The 27148-nt window shown below is 41.7% G+C and overlaps 2 protein-coding genes across 10 annotated transcripts in view; one reads left to right on the top strand and one right to left on the bottom strand.

The window, feature by feature from the left end:
- Window positions 1–11543, bottom strand: part of LOC106578679 (transcriptional repressor NF-X1) — a 28167-nt gene extending 16624 nt beyond the window's left edge. For all 3 annotated transcript variants that reach the window (XR_001322500.2, XM_014157768.2, XM_014157769.2), the window contains exons 1-7: window positions 11246–11543; window positions 9507–10526; window positions 8996–9157; window positions 8511–8588; window positions 2258–2363; window positions 2068–2139; window positions 26–165 (exon numbers count right to left, since the gene is read on the bottom strand). Coding sequence is in view for 2 of the 3 variants with exons in the window: in XM_014157768.2 (XP_014013243.2) it covers window positions 26–165; window positions 2068–2139; window positions 2258–2363; window positions 8511–8588; window positions 8996–9157; window positions 9507–10526; window positions 11246–11267 (1600 nt within the window). In the remaining variant the exon portion in view is untranslated. The remainder of the gene's footprint in view (window positions 1–25; window positions 166–2067; window positions 2140–2257; window positions 2364–8510; window positions 8589–8995; window positions 9158–9506; window positions 10527–11245) is intronic.
- A 1082-nt stretch (window positions 11544–12625) lies between these two features.
- LOC106578677 (arf-GAP with SH3 domain, ANK repeat and PH domain-containing protein 1) overlaps window positions 12626–27148 on the top strand; it is a 74718-nt gene continuing 60195 nt past the window's right edge. For 5 of the 7 annotated variants that reach the window (XM_045702192.1, XM_014157766.2, XM_045702194.1 and 2 more), the window contains exons 1-3: window positions 12626–12880; window positions 13231–13325; window positions 14782–14908. In XM_045702192.1, the coding sequence (XP_045558148.1) occupies window positions 13249–13325; window positions 14782–14908 (204 nt within the window). In that variant the 5' untranslated portion in view covers window positions 12626–12880; window positions 13231–13248. The remainder of the gene's footprint in view (window positions 12881–13230; window positions 13326–14781; window positions 14909–27148) is intronic. The other 2 variants (XM_045702193.1, XM_014157767.2) reach the window with 2 other exon arrangements.

The raw sequence follows: 27148 nt of genomic DNA, 5'->3' as shown, positions 1-27148 counted from the left end.
TGTGGAACTTCTTGTAGCATCTCACCCTGCTGGACCTGTAGTTGGCACGGCTGGCACAGTCCGCTGTGGCACGCCTGGGTACAGCTGTGTTCGGTACAGTTGAGGATCAAGTCACACTGCTTGTCACAGTGGATGGCAGTGGCCTGGCCACACCGCATTGGCTGACTGTAGAGAGAAGAATGGATGCATTTTACTGTGAGTGGGGTGGGCTGAGGTGCAAAGTTTTTCCTATACAAATTGTTAAACCTTAGTAATAGTCACACAAAAATGACGAACATTTGGCAGCCTAAGCTAAGGTACAGTTGAAGTCTGAAGTTTACATACACTTAGGTTGGAGTCATTAAAACTTGTTTTTCAACCATTCCACAAATTCCTTGTTAACAAACTGTAGTTTTTGCAAGTTGGTTAGGACATCAACTTTGTGCATGACACTAGTCATTTTTCCAACAATTGTTTACAGACAGATTATTTCACTTATAATTCACTGTATCACAATTCCAGTGGGTCAGAAGGTTACATACACTAAGTTGACTGTGCCTTTAAACAGCTTGGAAAATTCCAGAAAATGATGTCATGGCTTTAGAAGCTTCTGAAAGGCTAATTGACACCATTTGAGTCAATTGGAGGCGTACCTGTGGATGTATTTCAAGGCCTACCTTCAAACTCAGTGCCTCTTTGCTTGACATCATGGGAAAATCCAAATAAAATCAGCCAAGAAAAATTGGAGACCTCCACAAGTCTGGTTCATCCTTGGGAGCAATTTCCAAACACCTGAAGGTACCACGTTCATCTGTACAAACAATAGTACGCAAGTATGAACACCATGGGACCACGCAGCCATCATACCGCTCAGGAAGGAGATGCGTTCTGTCTCCTAGAGATGAACGTACTTTGGTGCAAAATGTGCAAATCAATCCCAGAACAACAGCAAAGGACCTTGTGAAGATGCTGGAGGAAACAGGTACAAAAGTATCTATACCCACAGTAAACGAGTCCTATATTGACATAACCTGAAAGGCCGCTCAGCAAGGAAGAAGCCACTGCTCCAAAACTGCCATAAAAAAGCCAGACTACGGTTTGCAACTGCACATGGGAACAAAGATCGAACTTTTTAGAGAAATGTCCTCTGGTCTGATGAAACAAAAATGGCCATCGTTATGTTTAGAGGAAAAAGGGAGAGGCTTGCAAGCCGAAGAACACCATGCCAACCGTGAAGCACGGGGGTGGCAGCATCATGTTGTGGGGGTGCTTTGCTGCAGGAGGGACTGGTGCACTTCACAAAATAGAGAACATCACGAGGAAGGAAAATGATGTGGATATATTGAAGCAACATATCAACACGTCACTCAGGAAGTTAAAGCTTGGTCGCAAATGGGTCTTCCAAATGGACAATGACCCCAAGCATACTTCCAAAGTTGTGGCAAAATGGCTTAAGGACAAAGTCAAGGTATTGGAGTGGCCAACACAAAGCCCTGACCGCAATCCTATAGTAAATTTGTGGGCAGAACTGAACAAGCATGTGCGAGCAAGGAGGCCTACAAACCTGACTCAGTTGCACCAGCTCTGTCAGGAGGAATGGGCCAAAATTCACCCAACATATTGTGGGAAGCTTGTGGAAGGCTACCCGAAATGTTTGACCCAAGTTAAACAATTTAAAGGCAATGCTACCAAATACTATTTGAGTGCATGTAAACATCTGACCCACTGGTAATGTGATGAAAGAAATAAAAGCTGAAATAAATCCCTCTATTATTCTGACATTTCACATTCTTAAAATAAAGTGGTGATCCTAACTGACCTAAGACAGGGAATTTTTACTAGGATTAAATGTCAAGAATTGTGAAAAACTGAGTTTAAATGTATTTGGCTAAGCTGTATGTAAACTTCCGACTTCAACTGTATGTAAATAAACAGTGGGTAAGTTAGTACGATGTAGACATTTGTCAAAGTCCCAAAAGGCACCCTATTCCCTATAGTGCACTACTTTTGACCGGATCCCTATGGGCCCATTTTGGGACTAGGGTGCCATTTGGGACACAAACATTAGGTCAAGAGGATATACAGTACCTGGTTCTTCCACAGATGCAGGCTTTGGTGACAAAGGCAGGACACTGTGGACAAGGCCCGGGGTGACACAAGCTGCAGAGACAACCACAGCGGCAACACAATCAAGACAACCACTTCATGTTGTTGAACTACAGATTGTTATCTGGTGGTGGGATGAGGTTTGTTATGTATGTGTTGGGTTGTGTCTCACATGTTACAGGGGTGCTTGCAGTCCACGCCGCTCCTCTTCTTCCCACACATATCTCCACAGCTGTGTGGGATCTCGCTACGCTGGAACTCCGGGTTGGTCACTTTGCCTGCCAATCACACCAGAATAAGGAAACAGTACAGAGAAAGAACTCTGGACAAGGAAATTGATTTCTACTACTTGTTTATTTTATCAGGTCAGTGTCATTGAGATGATTCAACTTTATTCGTTTTGTACCATGGCATTGTTGAATAATCATGATTGTCTTGAAGGGCATTCTAGAGCAGTGGTTCTCAACTGGTTTTGCCTTGGGACCCAAATTGAACCACGTTGTCTCAGTCATGAACCAATATTCACATTGCATTATTTCCTTGTAATGCACGTTATAATTCAATGGCTATGAAGTTCATTCTTACATGTTCTATGTTTGAGCAGCTTTTGAAAGCAAAAGTTGAATTGAAAACATTCATTGTTGAATTCGATTTTTATAATATCAAGCTAGGACTGATGGTTTGGTTAGCTAAACTAGAAAGTATGTTTGGTTACCCAGGCAACTATTATTGCAGCTATCTAGTAAACTTGCAAGCTACTTCAGTGGATGTTGAACACATTTCTAATGTGTTAAATCATAGCCTGGTATAAAATGTAAACTGTCTCTGGAAAATAATGCAACGTGCAACGCCACGCATTAGCCATTGTATTATACTGTGCATTATAGGGAATTACACAACGGGTGATTCTAATCCTGATTGGTTAAAGACCTCATTCCAGCCAGTGTCTATTCCACCAATTACCACAGGCTAAATCTATGACCTTAAAATGACTAATCTGTTCCATCTGACTGCGCAATCCACGGTCTCAGCCAAACCAGGCAATTTATAAACTTGATCCCCACTATAAAAAAAGTATCTAGACATTATCTCACTTCTTTTAGACTAACATTTAGTTTCAACCGCGGAGACTTGCCTTGGTCGGTCTAAGACATTTGAATCATTGAATTTGAATGTTGAAACAATCTCCAGCTGTCCCATAGTAATGAACGTGTCAGGAGTTGGGATGAGACAGGCAGGCAGCGTTTCTCAGCCAGTCAAAATCATGAATCAGCTGGCATCATTTTTATGGACATATATAAAGAAATGTCAATTGAAAAAAGGTAAAACGAAACGAAGTACATCCAGTTTGCAGTCTTTCCAGCTTCTGTTTGAAGTGATTGTGTTAGCTGTGTAGTTGGCTAGCTCCTCTGAACAACAGTGTCCTGACCAGAGAGCACATTTTCTTTGCCAGGTGAAATCGCACCTCATTAGCTCATTGTTATAGATGTATCAAAATAAAATGTCTCTAGAAAACAGCTTGAACAAATGCAAACGCAGCTACTTTGCTGTTATTCTGGATGCACTTTTTGACGTGACCAAGTTAGCTACAGTTGGCTAGCTAGCAAGCAAGGGATAAGAACTCTGCCAGTCAGTACAGCAATGAAACATTTAGAACGAAAGTTACAGAACAAAAAGACTGCACGACTGGGTTATGTCTCTAGCAACCGAACTGATAGAACCAACAACCAGGGCTGTGGAGGTCACACAATTGTCATCCGGTGATTGTCAAGCAAATAACTGTCGGTCTCACGGTAATTTACAATGAACATAAACACATTTAGCATCTCCTGGCTTCCACACATTTTAAAAAGTAATAAATCCATGTAATATAGTCTAGGTCCTGATGTGCCAAATGGCTGTGGGAAACACCATTTCATTTAGCAGATAAGATTTGTTTACAATTCCGTAGCATTATTTTATAGTATGAAGAATACAATTGAACAAAGCTGAATAAAATATAAATTCTCTCCAAAGGATTTAAGGGTGTGCGCACATGCGTCTATTCTGTGTTGAGCGGTTAACAAAGAAATAGGTCCTCCTATATGCTTAATTTAGAGCTATTAACTTTAGTTGTTCTACAAACGTACAAAAGTTGTTGTAAGCTCTGCTTAGTTTTTTGTGCAGGCTGAACACACTCCAATTGTCTCTCACTCACAATTTGACAAGCACTTGATAATGCCTTGAATTTCCCGGCGGCATCCCATTTGTGGCCGTAATCGGGGACGCAACTGGGCGCTGATGAAAACAAGATGAGTAGGCCTAACGAAGAGCAAAAGCACTAGCCTATGTCAATCTACTATCCCCCATATTCCAAAAGTCGACCTATTCTATTCTGTGCGAGAAATAAATATTCCAAACAGTCTGGGACAGTTGATGGATGCGATAGATCCCAACTTAATACAACCACTAGCATGAAGAAAGGAAAAAAGAGTTTAGGCAATGTGGCTGACGCAACAGATCCGAATGTTTAGCTTAAAATGTTGATAGCCTAATAGTTTATTTCTTCACATTATAAGCGCAGTAATGCGCACATGCTAGTAGGCTAAAAGCGCGAATGTTCCATTAGCGGAAAACACCATTACCAAAAGTGACCGCAAATGCAATTATGCATGTAATGCTTTTATTATGAAGGTGAATTTTTATGGTGACAATTATCTTCCCCAAACTTGAAACTCACACGCTGCTTATACAGTGGCCAAAAAAATTACGTGAACCCTTTGGAATTACCTGGATTTCTACATAAATTTGTCAGATGAAGATCAGATCAAATTTTAAGTCACAACAACAGTGTGCTTCAACTAATAACAATTATTGTATTTTTCGTGTATATATTAAATACACAATTTAAACATTCACAGTGTAGGTTGGAAAAAGTACGTGAAGCCCTAGGCTAATGACTTCTCCAAAAGCTAATTGGAGTCAGGAGTCAGCTAACCTGGAGTCCAATCAATGAGACGAGATTGGAGATTTTGGTTAGAGCTTCCATGCCTAAAAAACACCACTAAATTTGAGTTTGCGATTCACAAGAAGCATTGCCTGATGTGAACCATGCCTCGAACAAAAGACATCTCAGAAGACCTAAGATTAATAATTGTTGTCTTGCATGAAGCTGGACAGGGTTACAAAAGTATCTCTAAAAGCCTTGATGTTCATCAGTCCATGGTAAGACAATTTGTCTATAAATGGAGAAAGTTCAGCACTGTTGCTACTCTCCCTAGGAGTGACTGCAAGAGCACAGAGCAGAATGCTCGAAGAGGTTAAGAAGAATCCTAGAGTATCAGATAAAGACTTACAGAAATCTCTGGAACATGCCAACATCTCTGTTGACGAGGCTACGATACGTAAAACACTGAACGAGAATGGTGTTCATGGTAGGACTCCACGGAAGAAGCCACTGCCGTCCCCCCCAAAACATTGCTGCACGTCAGAAGTTCACAAAAGAGCATCTGGTTGTTCCACAGCGCAACTGGCAAAATATTCTGTGGACGGATGAAACTAAAGTATAGTTGTTTGGAAGGAACACCCAACACTATGTGATAGTTGTGATACAAACCTTATTAAAACATAGGCCTATGGGCTAGGCAACATGAGGCGTCTGAAAAGTTGATTTAATCTGGTCTTTACATATACTAAATCATGTGACATTTGTTTCGAATTAGAATTGACCATTATCATGCACTTGTATCGAAACACGGATAGCGGGAAAAAAAAAAAAAAACTGGTAATCTATGCACTTACAGTTGAAGTCAGAAGTTTACATACACTTAGATTGGAGTCATTAGAACTCGTTTTTCAACCACTCCACACATTTCTTGTCAACAAACTATAGTTTTGGCAAGTCGGTTAGGACATCAACTTTGTGCATGACACAAGTAATTCTTCCAACAATTGTTTACCGACAGATTATTTCACTTATGATCCACTGTATCACAATTCCAGTGGGTCAGAAGTTTACATACACTAAGTTCACTGTGCCTTTAAAAACAGCTTGGAAAATTCCAAGAAATGATGTCATGGCTTTAGGAGCTTCTGATAGGCTAATTGACATCATTTGAGTCAATTGGAGGTGTACCTGTGGATGTATTTCAAGGCCTACCTTCAAACTCAGTGCCTCTCTGCTTGACATCATGGGAAAATCCAAATAAATCAGCCAAGAAAAATTGGAGACCTCCACAAGTCTGGTTCATCCTTGGGAACAGTTTCCAAACACCTGAAGGTACCACGTTCATCTGTACAAACAATAGTACGCAAGTATAAACACCATGGGACCACGCAGCCGTCATACCGCTCAGGGAGGAGACGCGTTCTGTCTCCTAGAGATGAACGTACTTTGGTGCAAAAGGTGCAAATCAATCCCAGAACAACAGCAAAGGACCTTGTGAAGATGCTGGAGAAAGCAGGTACAAAAGTAGCTATATCCACAGTAAAACGAGTCCTATAATCGACATAACCTGAAAGGCCGCTTAGCAAGGAAGAAGCCACTGCTCCAAAACCACCATAAAAAGCCAGACTACGGTTTGTAACTGCACATGGGGACAAAGATCGTACTTTTGGAGAAATGTCCTCTGGTCTGGCGAAACAAAAATAGAACTGTTTGGCCATAATGACCATTGTTATGTTTGGAGGAAAAAGGGGGAGGCTTGCAAGCCGAAGAACATCATCCCACCCGTGAAGCACAGGGGTGGCAGCATCATGTTGTGGGGGTGCTTTGCTGCATGGGGGACTGGTGCACTTCACAAAATAGATGGCATCATGAGGCAGGAACATTATGTGGATATATTGAAGCAACATCTCAACACAACAGTCAGGAAGTTAAAGCTTGGTCGCAAATGGGTATTCCAAATGGACAATGACCCCAAGCATACTTCCAAAGTTGTGGCAAAATGGCTTAAGGACAACAAAGTCAAGGTATTGGAGTGGCCATCACAAAGCCCTGACCTCAAGCCTATAGAAAATGTATGGCCAGAACTGAAAAAGCATGTGTGAGCAAGGAGGCCTACAAACCTGACTCAGTTACACCAGCTCTGTCAGGAGGAATGGGCCAAAATTCACCCAACTTATTGTGGGAAGCATGTGGAAGGCTACCCGAAATATTTGACCCAAGTTAAACAATTTAAAGGCAATGCTACCAAATACTATTTGAGTGTATGTAAACTTTTGACCCACTGGTAATGTGATGAAAGAAATAAAAGCTGAAATAAATCATTCTCTCTATTATTCTGACATTTCACATTCTTAAAATCAAGTGGTGATCCTAAGTGACAGAAGACAGGGAATTTTTACTAGGATTAAAATGTCAGGAATTGTGAAAAACTGAGTTTAAATGCATTTGGCTAAGGTGTATAAACTTCCAACTTGAACTGTAAATAGCAAATGGAGGACGCTTTGGCGGCAGGTAGGCTAGTGGTTAGAGCGTAGGCAAGGCAGTTAACCCACTGTCTCCTGGCGCAGAAGACATGAATGTCGATTAAGGCAGCCCCCCGCACCTCTCTGATTCAGAGGTTAAATGCGGAAGACATTTCAGTTGAAGGCATTCAATTGCACAACTGACTAGGTATCCCCCTTTCCCCCGTGGTTTATTTTCATGCCAGCCAGGTAGCCTATACTCCTGTTGTAAATATAAGCAATGCTAAGCTTAATATTAGGAGAGTTGAGAAATAAATATAGTAGGCCTAGCCTATAGAAAGCTGATGGGATCCTCTTTTTATTAGCGTCCATCACTCTTGTTTTCTCCTGCAATTGCATAGCCTATAGAAACGTTCCACAACATGAGCTCATGAAGTGTTTGATTTTCAAATACATTTGCATTGATTTAATAATTACAGGGACAACAGAGTGCTGAGTACCAGGCAGTTAGCATGCTTGGTAGCCTACTAATAACCATCAGCAGTATCAGAGTTTGGAGAAGCCTAACTACTGTGACCAATCGTTCAAGTGAAATTTGACTGTCTCGTGAGGCGGTCATACGGTCACCGCAACAGCCCTAGTTGCAACCCTAGATTTGTGTTGGGACTATAGCGTGTGGAAGGATTAAAAAGTATGAATAATATATCAAGATAGCGTTTTTACTGAAAATATGTCAATCATTATTTGAATATGTTGGTAATCCGTTGTATAAAAGTGATAATGCCCTCAAAGCCAGAGTTTGGAGGATATATTAGCACAGTTTGCCGGGCCTCGACGATCTCGGGCCTTATCACTTAAATAACGCATGCTCTAGAATGCCCTTCAAGCCAATGCGAAACGAGTCATTCATTATTTTCCATAGAACGCATAACCCCTTGTTGATTATCCCTTACATAATGCGCAAAGCATCTCAACGAGAGAGAAAGAATAGGGATGCACTACTGTCTGAGAATAATGACTATTAGCTAATCACTTACCACAGAAGCACTTGTAGGTGTTTGGGGGTTGGAAGACAACATTCTGACAAGCTGGACACCTCCACCCATCATTTGTTTCTGCAAATCAGAGCAAAAGCTTGCATTTCACATATAGCATCCTTCACAGATCTCTTTTAGAATGATGGTTATCCACAATATGTGCACTACATTTTAAATAAAGTTGTAATATACAATATATTGTGACATTGTTAGTACAGAAGTAACAGCGCACTTTAGCTGCAATTAAGATAATAGAAGGCCACTGCAATTAGGATAAGGTCACTGGGGCCACATTTTTGCTAGTGGATATTGTAGCCTCATCTGTCGTGCAGAATTTGCACTCCTGTATTGTCTGGGTGGAGCGGCAATGTGCTATCTATGGAGGACTATTGTGTTAAACTCATGAATAGATGCACAGCTGAATGAGTGACTGTTGGGCAGCGCTTAATTGCACACGTGTCTGCCTGTTTATCTGTTCGGCCTACCGTCTGCCTGTGAGGCTGGGGAGCGGGCCCACTTCTTGATGCAGTTGAGATGGAAGACATGGAAGCAGCTGAGACAGCTCCAGACTGGTGCCATCACCCTGATCACCTCACAGCACACCATGCACTCATACTTCTCCTCAGACAGCTGCTCAATCAGGCAACCTGGACAGAGATGGAGAGTCACTAGACTCCAAAACATAACCAGCACCAGTCCAGGAGGGTAAGAGCCAGAGTGGACCATAACTGGAGTGGTCTTAATAATGATGGTTCAATCCAAATGGCATCCTATTCCCTATGTAGTGCACTACTTTTGATCATGGCTCATAGTGCACTAGTTTTAACCAAAGCCCTATGTAGAGAAAAGGGTGCCATTTGGAACATACAATGATCATGATAACTACTCTCAGAACAAACTCATTCACAAATGACCGATCTAATAAAAAATGTTCAGATTTTCTTTAGCTTAGAGTTTTCATTTGGTAATTTTTTTTCTGTGAAACTGCCCTCTCACCTGTCTGTGTCTCCTTGCTCTTATTGGGCATGTTGTCCCTTCTCTTCTGCCCAGGCCTGTAGTCATAGTTGGGTGTTCTCCTCTGGCCTTTGTCCTGCAGGGGGGTGCATTTCCCCTGACCCCTCCAGTTGGGCTCTTCTTTAGTGCTGGGGCCCAGTTTGTCATGATGGGCAGGAAGGATGTCTCTGCCGCTGGCTCCCCTTTCAGACTCCTTCCTCTCCTGGGGATATTCTTTGATCGGCCCCTGGCGTCGCTTTGGCTCTTGGAATTTATTTTGAGGGTCAACACGGGGGTTCCTGTCCTTGGTCCTACCGCCTTTACGGTTTCTGGTTCCCATTTCTAATAATCGGGTTTCTTCTCTGGGCTCAACCGGATCCCAGCCTCCGCCCCCTCCTCCTGTAGCATGGTTTTCCTGGTTCTCCTGCTTGTCCAGAGAATGAGGTGGTCCTTTATAGCTCCTCTCTCCTCTCCGTGGCTCCTGGCTGAACCTCCGGGGCTTTTTAGGCCGGGTGTCCTGGTGGTCTTCGTGGGCAGGCCCCACCTCTCCCCCCCGGCCCCCAGGGTCTCGACGCCAGCTAGGCCCGTCTATGGGGGGTCCCCTCTCCATGTGGAGTGTTCCAGGCCTGTCGCCTCCACCACCACCAACCAGTCCATGGTAGCCCCCAGGTAAGCCAAGGGGCCCAGCGCCAATTTCAACTCCAGGCCTATTCCACCTCGGATTCCGGCCCCTTGAGCCCCGGCCACCTCGTCCACAACTTCCATTACCCCCTCTTCCTCGACCCCTCTGTACATCCTCTCTGTGGTGGGGAGGAGGATGGAAATTTACTAGGACATTGTCATGGACATGAGATGATTTGACCCCATGGTGAAAATGGTCTGGCTGCTGCGGTGGCAGTGGGACATAATTATTAGGACTACTCCAGGTACGGTTGTGGTCCACTCTGGCTCGACCCCTCCTGGACTGGTGTTGGTTATGTTTCTGTCGTGATGAAGGCCCATCTGGATTCAAATCCGGAGAGTCTATACATGAAAAGTCATAACCTACGGGTTACTGAGTGGCTTAACATGAGTAGCAACCACTGTGTTAACAAACTTGACAGGCTGCAAGTACATCCTAGACACTTTACTCCAAAGACAAGGCGTTTATGTTGACATCTTCGTTCGCCTTGTCTTTGGAGTCCTGTCAAGGATCTGAGTATGACAGATCACCTCTTCTGGACTTTGATACTAGAGCACGTCATCTAGTTAGTTAGGCTTAGTCAACTATCATCACACAAGTAGGCAACAACGTTCACTATTTGTTAGAGGTTCCCACTGGCTTTCCTTAGACAAGCAAGGGCATAGCCATTGCTAAAAGTCCGCATGAGTCCACCAATACCTAGCTTAGGCTATGTAGCTAACTAGCCAGCTTCTCAAGCTAAAGTTAAATGAACACGCGTCTAACAGTGTGGCCACACTGACAACCAAAGACTAGCGAAGTGAGTCACTGAGTGGGAGAATATGTCTCTGTCCGCAAGCTTGCTAACTAGTTAACGTAACGTTAGTTAAGCTAATGTCGAGTGCAATTTCACAACAACGCTTAAAACAAACCCTGTAATTTGACTTTGATATGATTTAGCTAAAGAGCATGCGTTCTAACTAATGGGTTAACGTTAGCTATTCTCTTTAAAACTAAAAGGAGCAAGCTAACTAGCCATCAAGCCAAGTTAGCTGCTAGCTAGGCTACCGTTACATCTTACCTGTGACTGAGCACTCAGCCATTCAACCCCAGCTGATGTAGTTGGCAGTGGCTCACGTTCTTCTCCCACGCGAAGGTTTTTACAGTTGTTGGGAGATTAAATGGCACTGTTTGCATTTATTATTCCCACAATGAAACATAATAAAACGTCTCCTCTTCTTACATAATTGCTATCTCTTGTCTTGTGGTTGGCACGAGCTCCGACGATTCTTCCAGATCCTGCAATGGGGTTTGAAGTTATGTCACCCAACTTTATTGAGACTCAGGGGCAGGACTGTCCGTCCTTCTGCTTGGAATAACCAGCAGGGGGACCCTAGGTCATCATGCACCATGATCCACAGTGTCACCAGTTACCATTGGGTGATACTTTTTCCTGGAGAGAATAGAATGGAATGGAATTAAATAGAACTGATCTGAATAGAATAGAACTGAATGGAATAAAAAAAGAATAGAACTGAATAGAATAATATATTGTCCCGCATGGAGAAAATTATTCCCACAGTCTTGTACAGACAAATGATCCCACCCTTAGGCCTACACACCCATCACATCCATAGTCACTCAGTGAGAAAGCCAGACAGACAGACAGACAGACAGACAGGCGCAATAGACTGGTACCTATGGCCTAAGGACAGTCTCTCTTAGCAGTAGTGTAATGGGATCAAGGTCGTCAGAGGCTTTGATAAAGGATTTGTGGACTTGGGTCACTAGGCTGTTGATTTAAAAATATTTCAGAGATAATGCAACTCTGCAAATCTTGAACTCTCTGAGATGATACACCAGGCTATAACATTTCTGCATAATGAGCTAGGTCAAACACAGAGTCTATGCTTTTATTTCAGTCAAGACTTTTTCAGTTAATGAGATCTCATCATTGTCTTTATATAGATGAGGTGTCTTAGGGTTGAGTCACTCAGTCGGTTGTGTGAAGATGTCTGTTCAGACAGTCACCACAATGAAAAACAGGAAAATTACTGGACGCATAACAACCACGTGTATAGGCTTTTTTTTTTTACAGGGAGAAAATATAGTTTTGTAATGGGGAGGTGCCAACTGGGAGCCCCAGTCTGAGGGTAAATGGAAGACAGAACAGGGAAGATTCCAAATGTTTTTGTTGAAGAATATAGTGTCCTCAAACCCTTTAGTATTTTTTTTCAACAATAAACTTGAAGCTATTGTAAAATTAAACATTGATTTCAACAAAGAACTGTATGTGGTTATCTATGACAAATAGCCTAACTTTCCCCCAGCTGTAGTTCAAATCAGCTCCAGGGGGCAAGGACACTTCTTGGCTTCTTCTGTTTACCAGATCCCACATTTCCTGTTTGACTGCCTTATGTATTTCCTCAGTTCCTGTGCCATGAGCTCTTAGATCCTGCTCATTGTAAGTGGCTATTTTCCTGCTCACATGGTCGGTTCGGTATCTCCCTTCCTGCCCCGCGCTGTAACTGATCTTCACGAGATCCTTTGCGGGAGGACATCACTCTCTCCTTCTCTCAACTCTTTACTCTGTTGAATGAATATTAAAAATGAGCCTGAAATGATGCGCGCAGCAAATAGGCCTATTCTTCTTTGCGTTAATCAAGTGGACATTCACTCTCTGTTCAGATTCCAAATTGGATGTGCATCGATTTCGGTAAGTTTAGGCGTGGCAGTGTATATTATTTCTCTTACGAATATGAGCGCTCTTGAAAGGGTTAGAGATTACATTTTTTTTCAAACAAATGTTTTATAACTTGTTGGCTACCCAAGTTGGCTACCCAATGAACCTATTCAAATCTATTTATTAATGTATGCAAAACAATGCTTTCTCATCAGAGTACATTCCAGGGTGGTAAAATGATTTTGAATAGACTAGTTGCCTATAATAGGCATATTATAAAAAGTTGTGTTGTCTTCATTCATTTTCCTCAGGCTATACCACACGATCTGATGTCTAGAGAGTAAAAGAACTCTGCTCATGTGATTCTTATTTATTTGATTTAGGTCATAAGGTGACAGTCAATGAGTCAAGTCATGAGATCCTCCTCTTCCCGTCTGTCAAGTTTCTCTTCTAAAGATTCTTTATGGAATCCGAGTAGGTAAGACCCTCTCAATTCTGTTGGTACTAGCCTTCATGTGAAACAGTGTATCACATGATAATATTCAGAGACTATTCTCTTGATACTTTGTATCTAAAAGCATTCAGTCAAAAACATGTTGGGGTATTTCTAGTTTAGTAACCTGTGTAAATGGACCAGGAGCCTTCCCTATCCGATTAAACACTTCTATTCACTGACAATGTTTTTTCTCAAGGTTGGAGCGCCAAAATGAGAACATTCCAATGATTCCATACAGCAGTGTTGCATGTACTTAATTTTATCACCTGCAGGACACACACTTGTAGCACCAGAGAATAAAATCCCTATTATGGGCAATGGAAGTTACCATCAATGTGAATGGATATGTTTTCAGATCTAGCACAGTAACACATTTAAGAGATCTGATAAATATAATAAAAATTGTCCAGTAAGTAAGCTACAATGTACACCATTGAGGTTTTTCAGTCAGATAAATTATGTTTTAATGCATTTCTTTAGGCTCCAATTAATATAAACTATTGTGCATGTTAATAAATAAGCTAATTATATTTAAATAAAGAACACAGTAGTACAGTCAATTAGTATTTCTAAATCTATATATATAATTGGTAAATATCAGTTGCTATCGGCTATTATGATAATAAATAATAATGTCTAGGCTTATGCTCCAGATGCTTGGAATTTTATATCTCGCCTACATTTTCCTTTTCACGTCGCATATTATTCGATGACTTCAGCAGAGCCCCATTAAAAGATTACATAGGTCGGAAATGAAATAGCAGTAGAGTTTTTACTGCGGACTGTCTCTGGGTATTATGTCGGAGATCATGGACATGCGCAGTTCTTCCTCGTTTGTCCCCATCATCCGAGGTGGGTGGGTGAGCGAGAGGGTGAGCGAGAGAGCGGGGGAGAGGAGAGTGGTTGTGAATGTCAAAACTGCGTTCTGCATTAAAAATAGAACTGAAAGAAGATAAGAAAAACGAAACGAAATCCTGCAATTCGAGAGAGCACGGATTATGATAGATTACATACAAATATTTCTGATTGTAGAAAGTATTATCGGCAAAAGCCTATCTTAATGAACATCCGCAAAAACGTTATGATGGAATCCGCTATTCTATTTTACAGCAAGGCAGCATAGGACAGTAATTAAGCGTTTGTGTTTTGGTAATTTAAGCAAGGGATACGGGCGAGGGGAGAAGAGAGGAGGGGGGTGAAATTGTGTCCATTCCCTTTTCCCTTGGGGACAGTGAAGTCATAGGAGAGAACCAACCAAGTAATTCGAGAAGAGACGCGTCTTTGTCATTTCGATTCTATCTCTAGTTTGTAAACTATCAGTTTTCGATCCAGTCACTGAGTTAGACATCTCGTACTTTTCCTCGCCAGTTGTTTTTTCATGATTTAGGATTTTCTCAACAATTCTTGCAATCCTCTTCTGGGCAATTCCCTGCTGAAGGATGCCGGATCAAATATCGGTGTCCGAGTTTCTCTCCGAGACAACAGAGGATTACAATTCTCCTACCACGTCCAGCTTCACGACCCGCCTGCAGAGCTGTAGGAACACAGTCAACGTTCTGGAAGAGGTAAGGCCACATCATGTTAACATTGAGTCAGCCATAGCTGCAGATGGAATTACGTGCAACTTCGTGCAAGAGCGACCATTGCGCATTGATGAATCATGACACCACGGAGATGACATAGCTACAATAGGCATAGGCTACCCAAATTGTACAATTTATGGAAATAGCCTATCCTAAACTCCATTTAGTAGTAGCAGGGGCCTGAGCCACTCATTAAAATAGACTCTGCATCTACGTTGGCGTGTCCAAATGCCCATGCCCAAAGTTGTACTGTATTCTGTATAATAACCTCAGAAAGTGTCCTTCACAGACAGCACTGTTCTGTTGTGCAAACAATACAAAAACAACATTTCTGTGATAAGCATTCCACCATGGCAAAGTTAGATTGTGATGGCTTGGAATTACTCTGTTTACATGCCGATTATTATCATTATAAACTGCCTGCTATCAATTGTAATTATTGGAAACTTTGTAACACTTATGCTTCCATTTGCACAAGTTGACATAAAAGCCAAGGGTCATGTGATAATACAAATCTGTTTAATAGGGTTGGGCATATCCAGATGTTCATACCTTTATGCCGTTCCTGTACCATACAGGGGTACACGATATTACCGGCAGTGAACACAAGGGGCGCAATTATTATTATTATATATTTTTTTTTAAGTACAAAACAAATTTAGTCAGCAGGGATCTTGATCCAGGAGGGGATTGATTGTCTCTGCTGTAACCAAGAAGATTGATCTCGCAAGCGAGCCACTTAGCTAGCAAGTTAACAAACCAAATGGATCGCTGGATTGTTAACTTATGGTTAGTTATAAGCAGTGGCTAAGCATCCCCCCTGAACTTTAGGTGCCCCAAACCCAATAAAAAAAATATATATATGTGGAATATATATATATATATATATTTTTTTACGGTATTGAATTTCTGTATTTCAAAATTCCCCGATATACGGTATATACGGTATACCACTGAAGCCTAGTTTACTGTCCTTGACAAGCTTGTAGAATCAGTTAGTTCTGTCTCTGCCCTACCCCGGCCTACTAGAAGCAAAACAGCCTATATCCAGTTAATATGTATCCTATTCTTTCAAAGCCTAATCATGTGATGTGAACATGCTCTGTATAACACACACTGTCAAAGAACTGTGCTGAGTTACAATGTTACAACATACAATAATGGTATCCAAAGTATCAGCATAAATGTTGTTTTGCGTTTTGTAGTGTAGTGATGATGTCATGATAGTCTTCTGTGGTTTGCTCATGCTGAAGCCTATGTTAATTCAGTGCAGTTCGATGAAGCTAGTTTAGCTACTACTGCTGCTGGCTGGTGTTGCCAGGCAGAGGGGGAGGATTGGATATGATAGAGGAGAGTAGAGTAGCCAGGCTGTAGCAGCGGAGTGTGTTGGCTGTCTCCACACAGAGTGGGGGTGGGGACGGATGGAGCAGCAAACCCTCCAGCCTCCAGCCACTCACTGAAAGACATTGGCATTTACAGTGATTCCGAATTGGAATGGCTCCACACATATAGCGTTGACATCAGCCTGATTCTGAACCTCAGCATGTTTTGATAGTACAGCTGCAGCCTCCTCTTTCAATCGCAATTAGTGATGGAAGAGCTTGCACGCATGCATGTATGGCCTACGCACGCACGCATGCATGCATGCACGCACACGCACACACACGCACACACACACACACACACACACACACACACACACACACACACACACACACACACACACACACACACACACACACACACACACACACACACACCACGTCTGATTAGCAAGGTGAGTGTAATCAGGTGAGACAGGTGGAGACCATGGGGAGCCATGCATCTCCATACTACCCCCATCTGCGTTGTCTTTGCCTTTAGGAAATGGGGCAACAAAGAAGGCCAGCAGCATGCACCTTTGCCATTCCCTATTAAAACCAACACAATCTAATTTTTTTATGAATAAAATAGCGATGAAGTCAATGTTGCATCTCTTGAAGTCACTGGTTTAATTTCTCACAAAGTGTATATAAATAGTAGCCATGGCAGATAATCAATGCTGATAATCATTGCTCTCCCTATTGATTCTATATCACAGTGTCAGTGGTCTCATCCTTCATTTCCAACATGTAGCAAGAGAGAGAACAGAGAGTTTTATAGATTCAGTATTTGAATCCATTGCATTTTGCCACTCCTTCAAGCCAGGAAACAGCAGACTGTCATATACACTACAGCCAGGCTTGTTGAGAACTAAGACAAATGCTAGGATGTTGCTGCATCCTCTGAAAACAAGGCTAAAGAAACACCTTAAAGTAATCAAGAGAACTTAGGTTTCAATTAAATAACATATAAGACAATCTCTGTTTATTGTTTCTCACCCAATAGTGATAGCAATGTTATTATCAGTGACCTCAAGTTAACAAAGTCCTCCACATAGAAAGAGCCATAGTAAATGGAATATCCAATATACAGTACACTTAGAAGGAAAGTTGATAGTACATGCTGCACAGATGTACGAAATGGTTGACAAATGATCCTTTTCTCTTAGAATGGCTGGTCATGGGCATTGTGTCATAGCATTTAGAAGTTCCAAATGTCTCTCCCCGAAGGTTTATAGTACAATAATAGAAAAATCTGTAAAACAGAACCGGACTCATGTTTATTCTCCACACGGTGCACATTTTTTTCGTTTAGTGTAACAAGGAAAGGCTCGCGTCATGAATCACCTTTCTGGCTCTGTGCCTTCCAGTTCAGAGAGAGAGAGACTGCAGCGCAAACGAAAAACATCTGTTGGATGGGCCGCCATGTGCTCCCTGCCCGAGCTGTAGCGGTAGCCACTCTTAAATCCTAGCCCGGATCACATGACGGGAACTAAAGAGCAGAACACCCCGTCAGGGTCCTGCACTGGGATACGACATCCACCTTCCAGGTGGCATTCCTCCTCACACACTTTATGGATCTCCAACTCTGTAAAAGTTATATAGTATTCCAGGACTCCTGCAGCATTGCCATGACCTCTGACAATAATTAGGGTGAAAAAGGTTGGTCATGTAGTATTTGAAGAGAAACAACCAAAGACATTAAAGTATTAAAGTAGGCCTGTTTGTTATTGTCTATATTTTCAACATAACCAGTGAGGGAAATTGGGAGGCCATTCTCTCATCTCTCTCTTCTCAGAAATGGTAAAGAACGCCCCTAATAACCTCTTCCCATCTTCATTCACTTTGTTTGAGTGCAGAGCAGTTAGAAAGCCATACCCCAAGACTTACCGCTCCTGTACTCACTAGACACCTTCTTCCAAGGTCTCCAAGTAATTTCCTCATTATGTTGATGAGGTAAATTATGCAAAGGTTCAGGGTGAATATTTCATGGTGTAACCTGAGAGGGGAGAGCTGACCTGCAAGTAGAGTCTAACAGTCGTCAGCCTCCCTCCTCAGGCTTCTAAACACACAGTCATCTAAAGGTGCAGAGAGGGAGAGCTGCAGCGACATACAAACTTCTTACTCCAACTCCACGCCTGAATTATTTATGGGTGGCTGCTTGGAGAGACAAAGAGGTTCACGATTCCCCCCTCATTCCAGCACTGACCTTATTAACACAACCCAGTTCGCCCAGTCACAACAGGGAAAAGCTCCCTTACATGTTTACTGTTTATGTTTGGATCAGTGCTAAAAATAAATATGGAAAACAATGAACAGCGAGATGGGCAAGATAGATGGCTAATAATAACCAGAGCCGCGTTCTTAGGTGCCGTCTTGGATAACAGGAAGTGACATCATTATGGTGTTGGGGGGCAGTAATGGAAGCTTGTTGGGTTAATTCACACCTATGCCCAATAATACATGAGGAATGTTCTAAAGAATGGTTAGACGATATTCATTCTCATCTGCAATTCAATTCCCTGAAAGGTTCAGAGAAATGTGTGGAGAAGGACTTCATGTGCAGACAGGGTTAGTTAAGCTTCCCTCCCTTTCTTAGGGAAATCGTAAGAAGATTTCTGCAGCTTTTTCCAATGAGAAATTTGAAGTTCCAACTTATCCTGATCTTGGCATCTTTGACCTCTATTCTCATCCGATGCAATGTGGAAATTTGGGTAATATTTGGTTGAGACAAATGTTCCCTCTAAGCTGCGCGCAACACGCACAGCTCCCCGGGACTGCCGGGCAGAAGAAATATCAGCCTGCACAGAGAAGCACAAGATTGAACTTTACTCAACTTTATAGTTTTCCCCTTTAGTTAACACTATCAACTTTTCCCTCTACTGTGCGAATTGTGATCGAATCAAGGCAATATTAGCCACTTTCAATGCAACATGCCGAAACAAAAGGAACTATGCAAGAGATTTTCTTGTAGTCAGAGCGCATTGGAGTAGGATTCTATTGCATTGACAGGCATGACTCAGGCCCATACTCTACACAGACCAGTGCGCCATAACCAATCAGAGCTGCCGTATTCCTATATGCAAATAGTCCATTTCCATATATGGATCTGTGCCATTCACTTTGAACTGGACTGTGTTTACAGCAGGAGTAGTTGCGAGTTGATGTGCTTTTTTTGAGATCACAGCAAGAGCTGCATGTACACGACCATTCAAAAGTTTGGGGTCACTTAGAAATGTCCTTGTTTTTGAAAGAAAAGCACATTTTTGGTCCATTAAAATAACATCAAATTGATCAGAAATACAGTGTAGACATTGTTAATGTTGTAAATGACTATTGTAGCCAGAAATGGCAGATTGTTCTATGGAATATCTACATAGGCGTACAAAGGCCCATTATCAGCAACCATCACTCCTGTGTTCCAATGGCACGTTGTGTGAGCTACGTGCCAAGTAATCCAAGTTGATCATTTTAAAAGGCTAATTGATCATTAGAAAACCCTTTTGCAATTATGTTAGCACAGCTGAAAACTGTTGTTCTGATTAAAGAAGCAATAAAACTGGCCTTGTTTAGACTAGTTGAGTATCTGGAGCATCAGCATTTGTGGGTTCGATTACAGGCACAAAAGGACCAGAAACAAATAACTTTCTTCTGAAACTCGTCAGTCTATTCTTCTTCTGAGAAATGAAGGATATTCCATGCGAGAAATTGCCAAGAAACTGAAGATCTGGTACAACACGGTGTACTACTCCCTTCACAGAACAGAGCAAACTGGCTCTAACCAGAATAGAAAGAGGAGTGGGAGGCCCCAGTGCACAACTGAGCAAGAGGACAAGTACATTAGAGTGTCTAGTTTGAGAAACAGACGCCTCACAAGTCCTCAACTGGCAGCTTCTTAAATAGTACCCGCAAAACACCAGTCTCAACGTCAACAATGAAGAGGCGACTCCGGGATGCTGGCCTTCGAGGCAGAGTTGCAAAGAAAAAGCCATATCTCAGACTGGCCAATAAGAAGAAAAGATTAAGATGGGCAAAAGAACACAGACACTGGACAGAGGAACTTTGCTTAGAAGGCCAGCATCCCGGAGTCGCCTCCTTACTGTTGATGTTGAGACTGGTGCTTTGCGGGTACTATTTAATGAAGCTGCCAGTTGGGGACTTGTGTGGCGTCTGTTTCTCAAACTAGACACCCTAATTTACTTGTCCTCTTGCTCAGTTGTGCACTGGGGCCTCCCACTCCTCTTCAGTTGTGCACTGGGGCCTCCCACTAGCCAGAAACAAAGAACAAAAGTTATTTGTTTGTGGCCATTTTGAGCCTGTAATCGAACCCACATATGCTGATGCTCCAGATTCTCAACTAGTCTAAAGAAGGCCAGTTTTATTGCTTCTTTAATTAGCACAACAGTTTTCAGCTGTGCTAACATAATTGCAAAAGGGTTTTCTAATGATTTAATTAGCCTTTTAAAATGATAAACTTGGATTAGCTAGCACAACGTGCCATTGGAACACAGGAGTGATGGTTTCTGATAAGGTGCCTCTGTACGCCTATGTAGATATTCCATAAAAAATCTGCTGTTTCCAGCTACAATAGTAATGTACAACATTAACAATGTCTACACTGTATTTCTAATCAATTTTATGTTATTTAATGGACAAAAAAATGTACTTTTTTTTTCAAAAACAAGGACATCTCTAAGTGACCCCAAACTTTTGAATGGTAGTGTATATGTTTACCCCCAAAATATACAGGGGATTGGAAATGATGAAGACAATTACATTGATGGAATCTACAATCTATATGCAATATTAAAGTTGATCCACCCCCCAAAAAATGTAAATAAAATAAAAAGAGCTTCACCTCTATGCGCTCAAATGTGATCAGACAAACACACAAGCACAGGATATATAAAATCGAAAGACATACATCTTGAAGGTGAGCCAAGTACAAGACTGATGACACTGGTGAAATGTTATATCATCACGATGAGCATGAATGTGTTGAGTGGCGGTCAAAGTGGCAGACTGCTGCAAAGTCCAGTTGTATTTGAACCAGCTATTGGAAGTGTCTTTATAGCTGGTGTTTACTAAGACCAGGGTGAAGATAGCGTGGCTTAGGGATGGGCATTTGAAATTATTTCACTATTCGAATATCATTGATTTTTTTCTGTTATCCGGATAGTCTAAATGCATGGTAAAGAAAAAAAAAAAAAAAAATATATATATATATATATATATATATATATATATATTTTTTTTAACATCAATGTGAACTTGCACGCACAACTCAGGAGAGGCGGTGCACTCTGCTTGTTGTTTCAGCACAGACGGGTGGGGGAGGGACCGGTGTGTCACAGGAAGGAGAGAGACAGAGAGGCCCATTGTAAATACAACCCATATTTATGTTTATTTATTTTCCCTCTTGTACTTTCACTATTTCCAACACTGTATATATATATACATAATAGGACATTTGAAATGTCTTTATTCTTTTGGAACTTCTGTGAGTGTAATGTTTACTGTTAATTTTTATTGTTTATTCCACTTTTGTTTATTGTCTACTTCACTTGCTTTGGCAATGTTAACATATGTTTCCCATGCCAATAAAGCCCTTGAATTGAATTGAATTGAATTGAGAGAATGTAGCCAAACCGACTCGCGTAAGTTAGACAAACTCGTTTCTGCTATAGGTTATCTAGCATCTCATCTGGTAGTGTCTGTCTTGACTGCATCAAATTAATGTAAAGAAGCTAGCTAGCTAGCGACACTAGCCAGCTAAGTTAGGTAGCCAGCTAGCTAGCGAGTCTAATTGAGGTTATTTTGCTTTGCTCCCAGTGTCCTTGTCTACAACAACTCAATTCATATTAAACAACAGCCTACCTGTTGATTGATCATCGAAGCCTACTCCTTATTTAGCCAATTTAATTCCGTAATTGGTATTCCATTTGCATTGATTAGACATCTCCCACTTCACTTGCTACACGTGGAGGCTCTGACGTTGGTGCTGCTTTGATTGACCGACAATAACAAGCTACACACATGAAAAGTGTGTAGGCTACCGGTACATCTGTTTTTATGAGGCTCACTCATAAAAACTGTCATAAAACTGTTGTTTTATTAAAATGTTTAATTGCATGGTCTATCCGATTCTCCGTTCATTCACTTTAAAGACATTCATCCATTGCTACATAATGTATATAGCAATGTCACATAGATAATATTCATTACATTTTAGACAATGCCTTTTCATTAAAATAGGCCTATATATATATATATATATATATATATATATTTTTTTATGCATACTCTTGCAAGTAATTGAATACTAACGTCCGTTCGAATATTCTAATATTCTAATAACTGTGCCCATCCCTAGTGTGGCTCAAACAAGCTTCAGTAAGTCAATCACAAGGCCACCAAAGTGGTTAGACTTTGACAAGAGAATATGCCTCTACAACTGAAAATGTTGTCTTCCCCATTTGTCAAAAAATGGGGCACGATTCTAACAGGAAGGGCGGAGAACAGATTTCATTGGCAGGACATGAGTGAACATCCCTTTCTCTGGCCTGGAGCTGGGGGAAGCCTGAACTTTCCGAGTCAGGACAAGGGAAATAGGCGGATGTAACATTTCCAAAAGTAACTGAGGTCAGACTATCTCACATAGAAAGATTTAAGGCATCTTTTGTGTCCTAGCCTGCCTCAGGTGTTGGCCAGAGAGGGAGGCAGGGCAGAGAAGGGAACATGTGTTGAGTAAAGGCTGAAGAGGGTGGCTGCTCAGCTGTGTTGAGTGTGGTCAGGCTATGGAGGAGGACTATGAGTCTGGTTCCAGGTTTCAACACTGGCTCAAATCAGTTGTTGATAGGACTTAGACAAGTTGTAAATGCAACAAGTATTGATATTGTATCATATAATAGCACTCACAGCTATAAAAACAGATACTAAATAATCTGAGACATTTATGGTCTGTTTACATATATTTTAGAGGCTATTTATACAGAAATGGGTATAAAAACTGTATAAACAGTATTTATAATTATATGACAATTATTTACATCTTTCATGGAAAACATTCACCACGGAGCTATCCGCATAAGGCTGAATTGCCTGTGCATGGCCAAGAGAAGCAAAGGTTTCCTCTTCAACCCCACTGTCCACATCAACCCAGTAACCTCAATGAATGACAGTCACAAAGTTCATGATTAAACATGAACTCTGTTCACTAGATATGGGCTATGCTTGCCTACTCTCACTCCGTCACCTGAATAAAATGGAGAGCAGGTCAATTTGAGAGTTGCTTGACGTTCCCTTTAAGAAAACTTGACCAAAATGTAAATCACTAACTGAAGTAGCATAGGGTACGAGGCAATTCCTTTTGTGTAACTGAAAACATTTTCAAGTGCAAGACCTCTTTTAAGTTAAATTCATTCTCTGTTCGTTCACTTCAAAGACATTAATCCAAAATAAATATTTTGGAGACGCAGTACAAACAGCCACCTCTCATTGAACTACCTTCTTTGTTATCAACCTTCAAGCCAACTTATTGATTTATAACACCATCATAAGGGAGGAAAATAGTCTGAAAACATTGAAACTGTCACAAAAATATCTAATAATCTCTCTCACCAATGTGATGTAGGTCAGCAATGAGGCCTGAGGGTATGAGTACAGTAAGCCGAACTCCAATTCCACCAGTAACACAAACAAACCATTCAACTCAAAGTAACAATTGTATTATTAATCTTGCTCTTATCTGATCAGTGATTGGCTGATATCTCTACCACTACCACCTCAGCTTCCTGCCCTCAAACCACAAGCAGTAAATCCAAAGGCATCTGGCTGTGAGAGCCAAGGAATGAGCCGCTCACCCCGCTTCGATAAAACACACAATCAGAAGTAGCGTATTATTTCTAGTCCCTAAGTATTTTCGTTCCATTCCACACCACATGGACCTGAACCTTACCAGAGTCACAGCCTAGATTCCTGCGCTTTACAGTATTCCTTGAAGTTTTCTAAGGACATGTATAAAGTTTCACAGTTTATGGCATTCCGTCGGTGAAAGAGCCGCTATTCCAAAACCACAAGTGTATACATTCTCACTGGCCACGGTGATATCCACACACTTGAGCAGTAGGAAATACCGAACAGGGATATTTTTACTGAGTATCTCCTCACTCTTTCCTCTCAACCTCAGACATGATGGCCTCCCTTCTACTGCATGATAATGTCACATTCAGGAGATAGTCATGTCGGAAGTAGTATCGGTGTATCCTAGAACAGTCCTCTTAGACAACATCATGTTAATGTTGTAAGATTTCCTCTCATTGTTGTTATCAACTGTCCTAAGCCAGTGTTAAGGCAGTTCCAGGGGGGCAGAGTGACCTCTGTAGGCACTAGGGAAACCTTGCCGTGCTGAGGGAGCCAGCTTGTGTAACTCCACATCTGAGCCAACAAGCCATCTCCTGGCAGGCATGTTCAGCACATCAGATGAAACGCTATATCAAATGCCTAGCTGACAACATACACAAAACCGTGTGCATGCACACACACACCGGGGCTCAACACCATGGTCTCCTCTTAAAGCAGAGAATCAGCGTTGGAGTGTTTACCCCTCAGGCCAGAAGAAGAGCATCCATTAGTGTCAACGCTGCCTTCCCCAACCCCCAGGCCTTGACTCTCACAGTCCTAGAGGAAAGCCATTGACCCCAGCACTCATAAACTCATAGAGAAAAGGAGGGGCTTGTTGTAAATGAAGGAAAAGAAAATACAGATTTAGGGTTCTTTTGTTTCAATACGGGTTCAGACACTGGCCGAATCCAAGCGTCCCATTGCCAATTTTCCACGCCTCAGGACGAAGACGTGTTGTGACCCGGTTAGGACACCAACACACCCTTTCCAAACCTCCTTAAAGAAATCCTCCAGCGATATTTCGAATCTATCTGTGGCGTGTCTCTTTCACAGCGGGAGGGTTTGGGGGCTTTGTGTTTGGATGCTGTTTCAGTTGCTTGTTTGTTGGTTTGTTTGCTGTCTGAGAGATCAGGGAAATCGGATAATCAGTCTCTGGTCGGGGCTTCCAGCTGTTGGCCTACCTTCCCTTCCTGCCACAGTTGCACTGCATCATCAAGGGCTATTAGCAGTGGATTAGCCCCTGACCATGCTTAGCTCCAGCAGTGGGGCTTTCAGGGCTGTGATCCCTGCTCTTTCCCTGATTTAGGCGAAGGGAGGGTGTGGGATACGGAGTGGCCAGGGCGAGGGGGTTCCACATCTCTCTGGGGCCCTCCATTGAAGACCACTGGTGTTAAACTGACTTGGACATGAACTCGGACACCCCCACCATGCGATCGCCAGCCTTCTCCTCTCGCTCTCTAATGGAGCTCAGCAACGACAGAGCCATCAGATCTGATGGGCTTACATGGCACTTTTAAACAGTGACCTCCGATTTAACCCCCCTTACTATGGAAGATACTGCCTCGCTCAGGGGATTATGAGTCACAGTTTATAATGCTGACAGTTTACCTAACAAACATTTTTATATGACATCCCTTTGCTTGCACTTTTAAATGACAGTTATGTGGTTGAACTAGCCTGGAAAATGTGATGGGACATCAGTGTGAGAGAGGCAAGTAATGCAATATGCCGCTGTACACTGTTCTGTTTCATTTGCCTGTATGTGACACAGGGGCCAATTCTAAAAAGCCCAAACTACATCATTAATTCAGCTTACCACATCTGTCCTGAGTTGTGAATGTTATTGAGGTACGAAACCTGCATATAGTCTGCAATCATTGTGTTATGTAAAACCTGGCTATGATGAAACGTCTCATTCTCTTGAATTATTCAGTTTTATATGACATTTTCTTGTTGGGAAAATCGCATTTTACCAAACCGAGAAATCTATGCTAGAATAGATCTTTCTAATCGCAGGTTGAGCAGTGCAATAAAAAGTAGAAAAACCATACGATGAAATAGATAAATACACTTTTACACCTCTGTTGCTAACAGAAGACCTTTAAAGGCAGATGCATCATGTGATTTCTCCATTTTATTGTTGACCAAAATGTATGTCTTATTTAACCTCACAGGGGTATGCAGCAGATATTTTCAGTAAAGTAGACACTGAAGCTGTAATAAGTTATAATGCTGATACAAGATGGTGCCGACAGACACGGCGCCCTGGTTCTAGCTCCTAGACAAATTTGCAGTTTTCTCCCTGCTCATCCAGTGTCCCATCAGCCCAGCCAGACAATTCATTAACCTGATCTCCACTGTTAAAGGCATCTAGACATTATTTCCCCTTGCTTCTATCCTAATATTTGGTTTGCAACAATGAAGGGTTGTACAAACGTTGCTGACTTGTCTTTCAACATTTGCAAAATAGTTTCAATATTGAAATTTGATCTCCACTGTCCTATTGAGAATAACGTGTCAGGACGAGACTGACATCTTTTTTCAGCCAGTCGAAATCATGAATCAGCATAATTCTTATGGATATATACGGTACTCGGCTCCGCCTCGTAACCTATGACCGCAGCACAGCCATGCTAAAAAAGTAGCTTAGCATGCCCTCTCGTGTACGATTTCTTTATTTTGTGTGTGTGTTATTTCTTACTTATATTCTCAGAACATTAATGGTATAATTTCCTACAACCAACAACAACTTCTAGACATTAGGGGCTCTATTTTAACAAACCTAACGTAATGGTAAATCTAAGGACTCTATTTTAACTAACCTAACACAATGGTAAATCTAAGGACTCTATTTTAACTAACCTAACACAATGGTAAATCTAAGGACTCTATTTTAACTAACCTAACACAATGGTAAATCTAAGGACTCTATTTTAACAAACCTAACGTCATGGTAAAT

Source organism: Salmo salar, chromosome ssa19, assembly GCF_905237065.1.
Source record: "Salmo salar chromosome ssa19, Ssal_v3.1, whole genome shotgun sequence".
Taxonomy (NCBI): Eukaryota; Metazoa; Chordata; class Actinopteri; order Salmoniformes; family Salmonidae; genus Salmo; species Salmo salar.
This window is presented reverse-complemented; position numbering and strand designations above follow the sequence as displayed.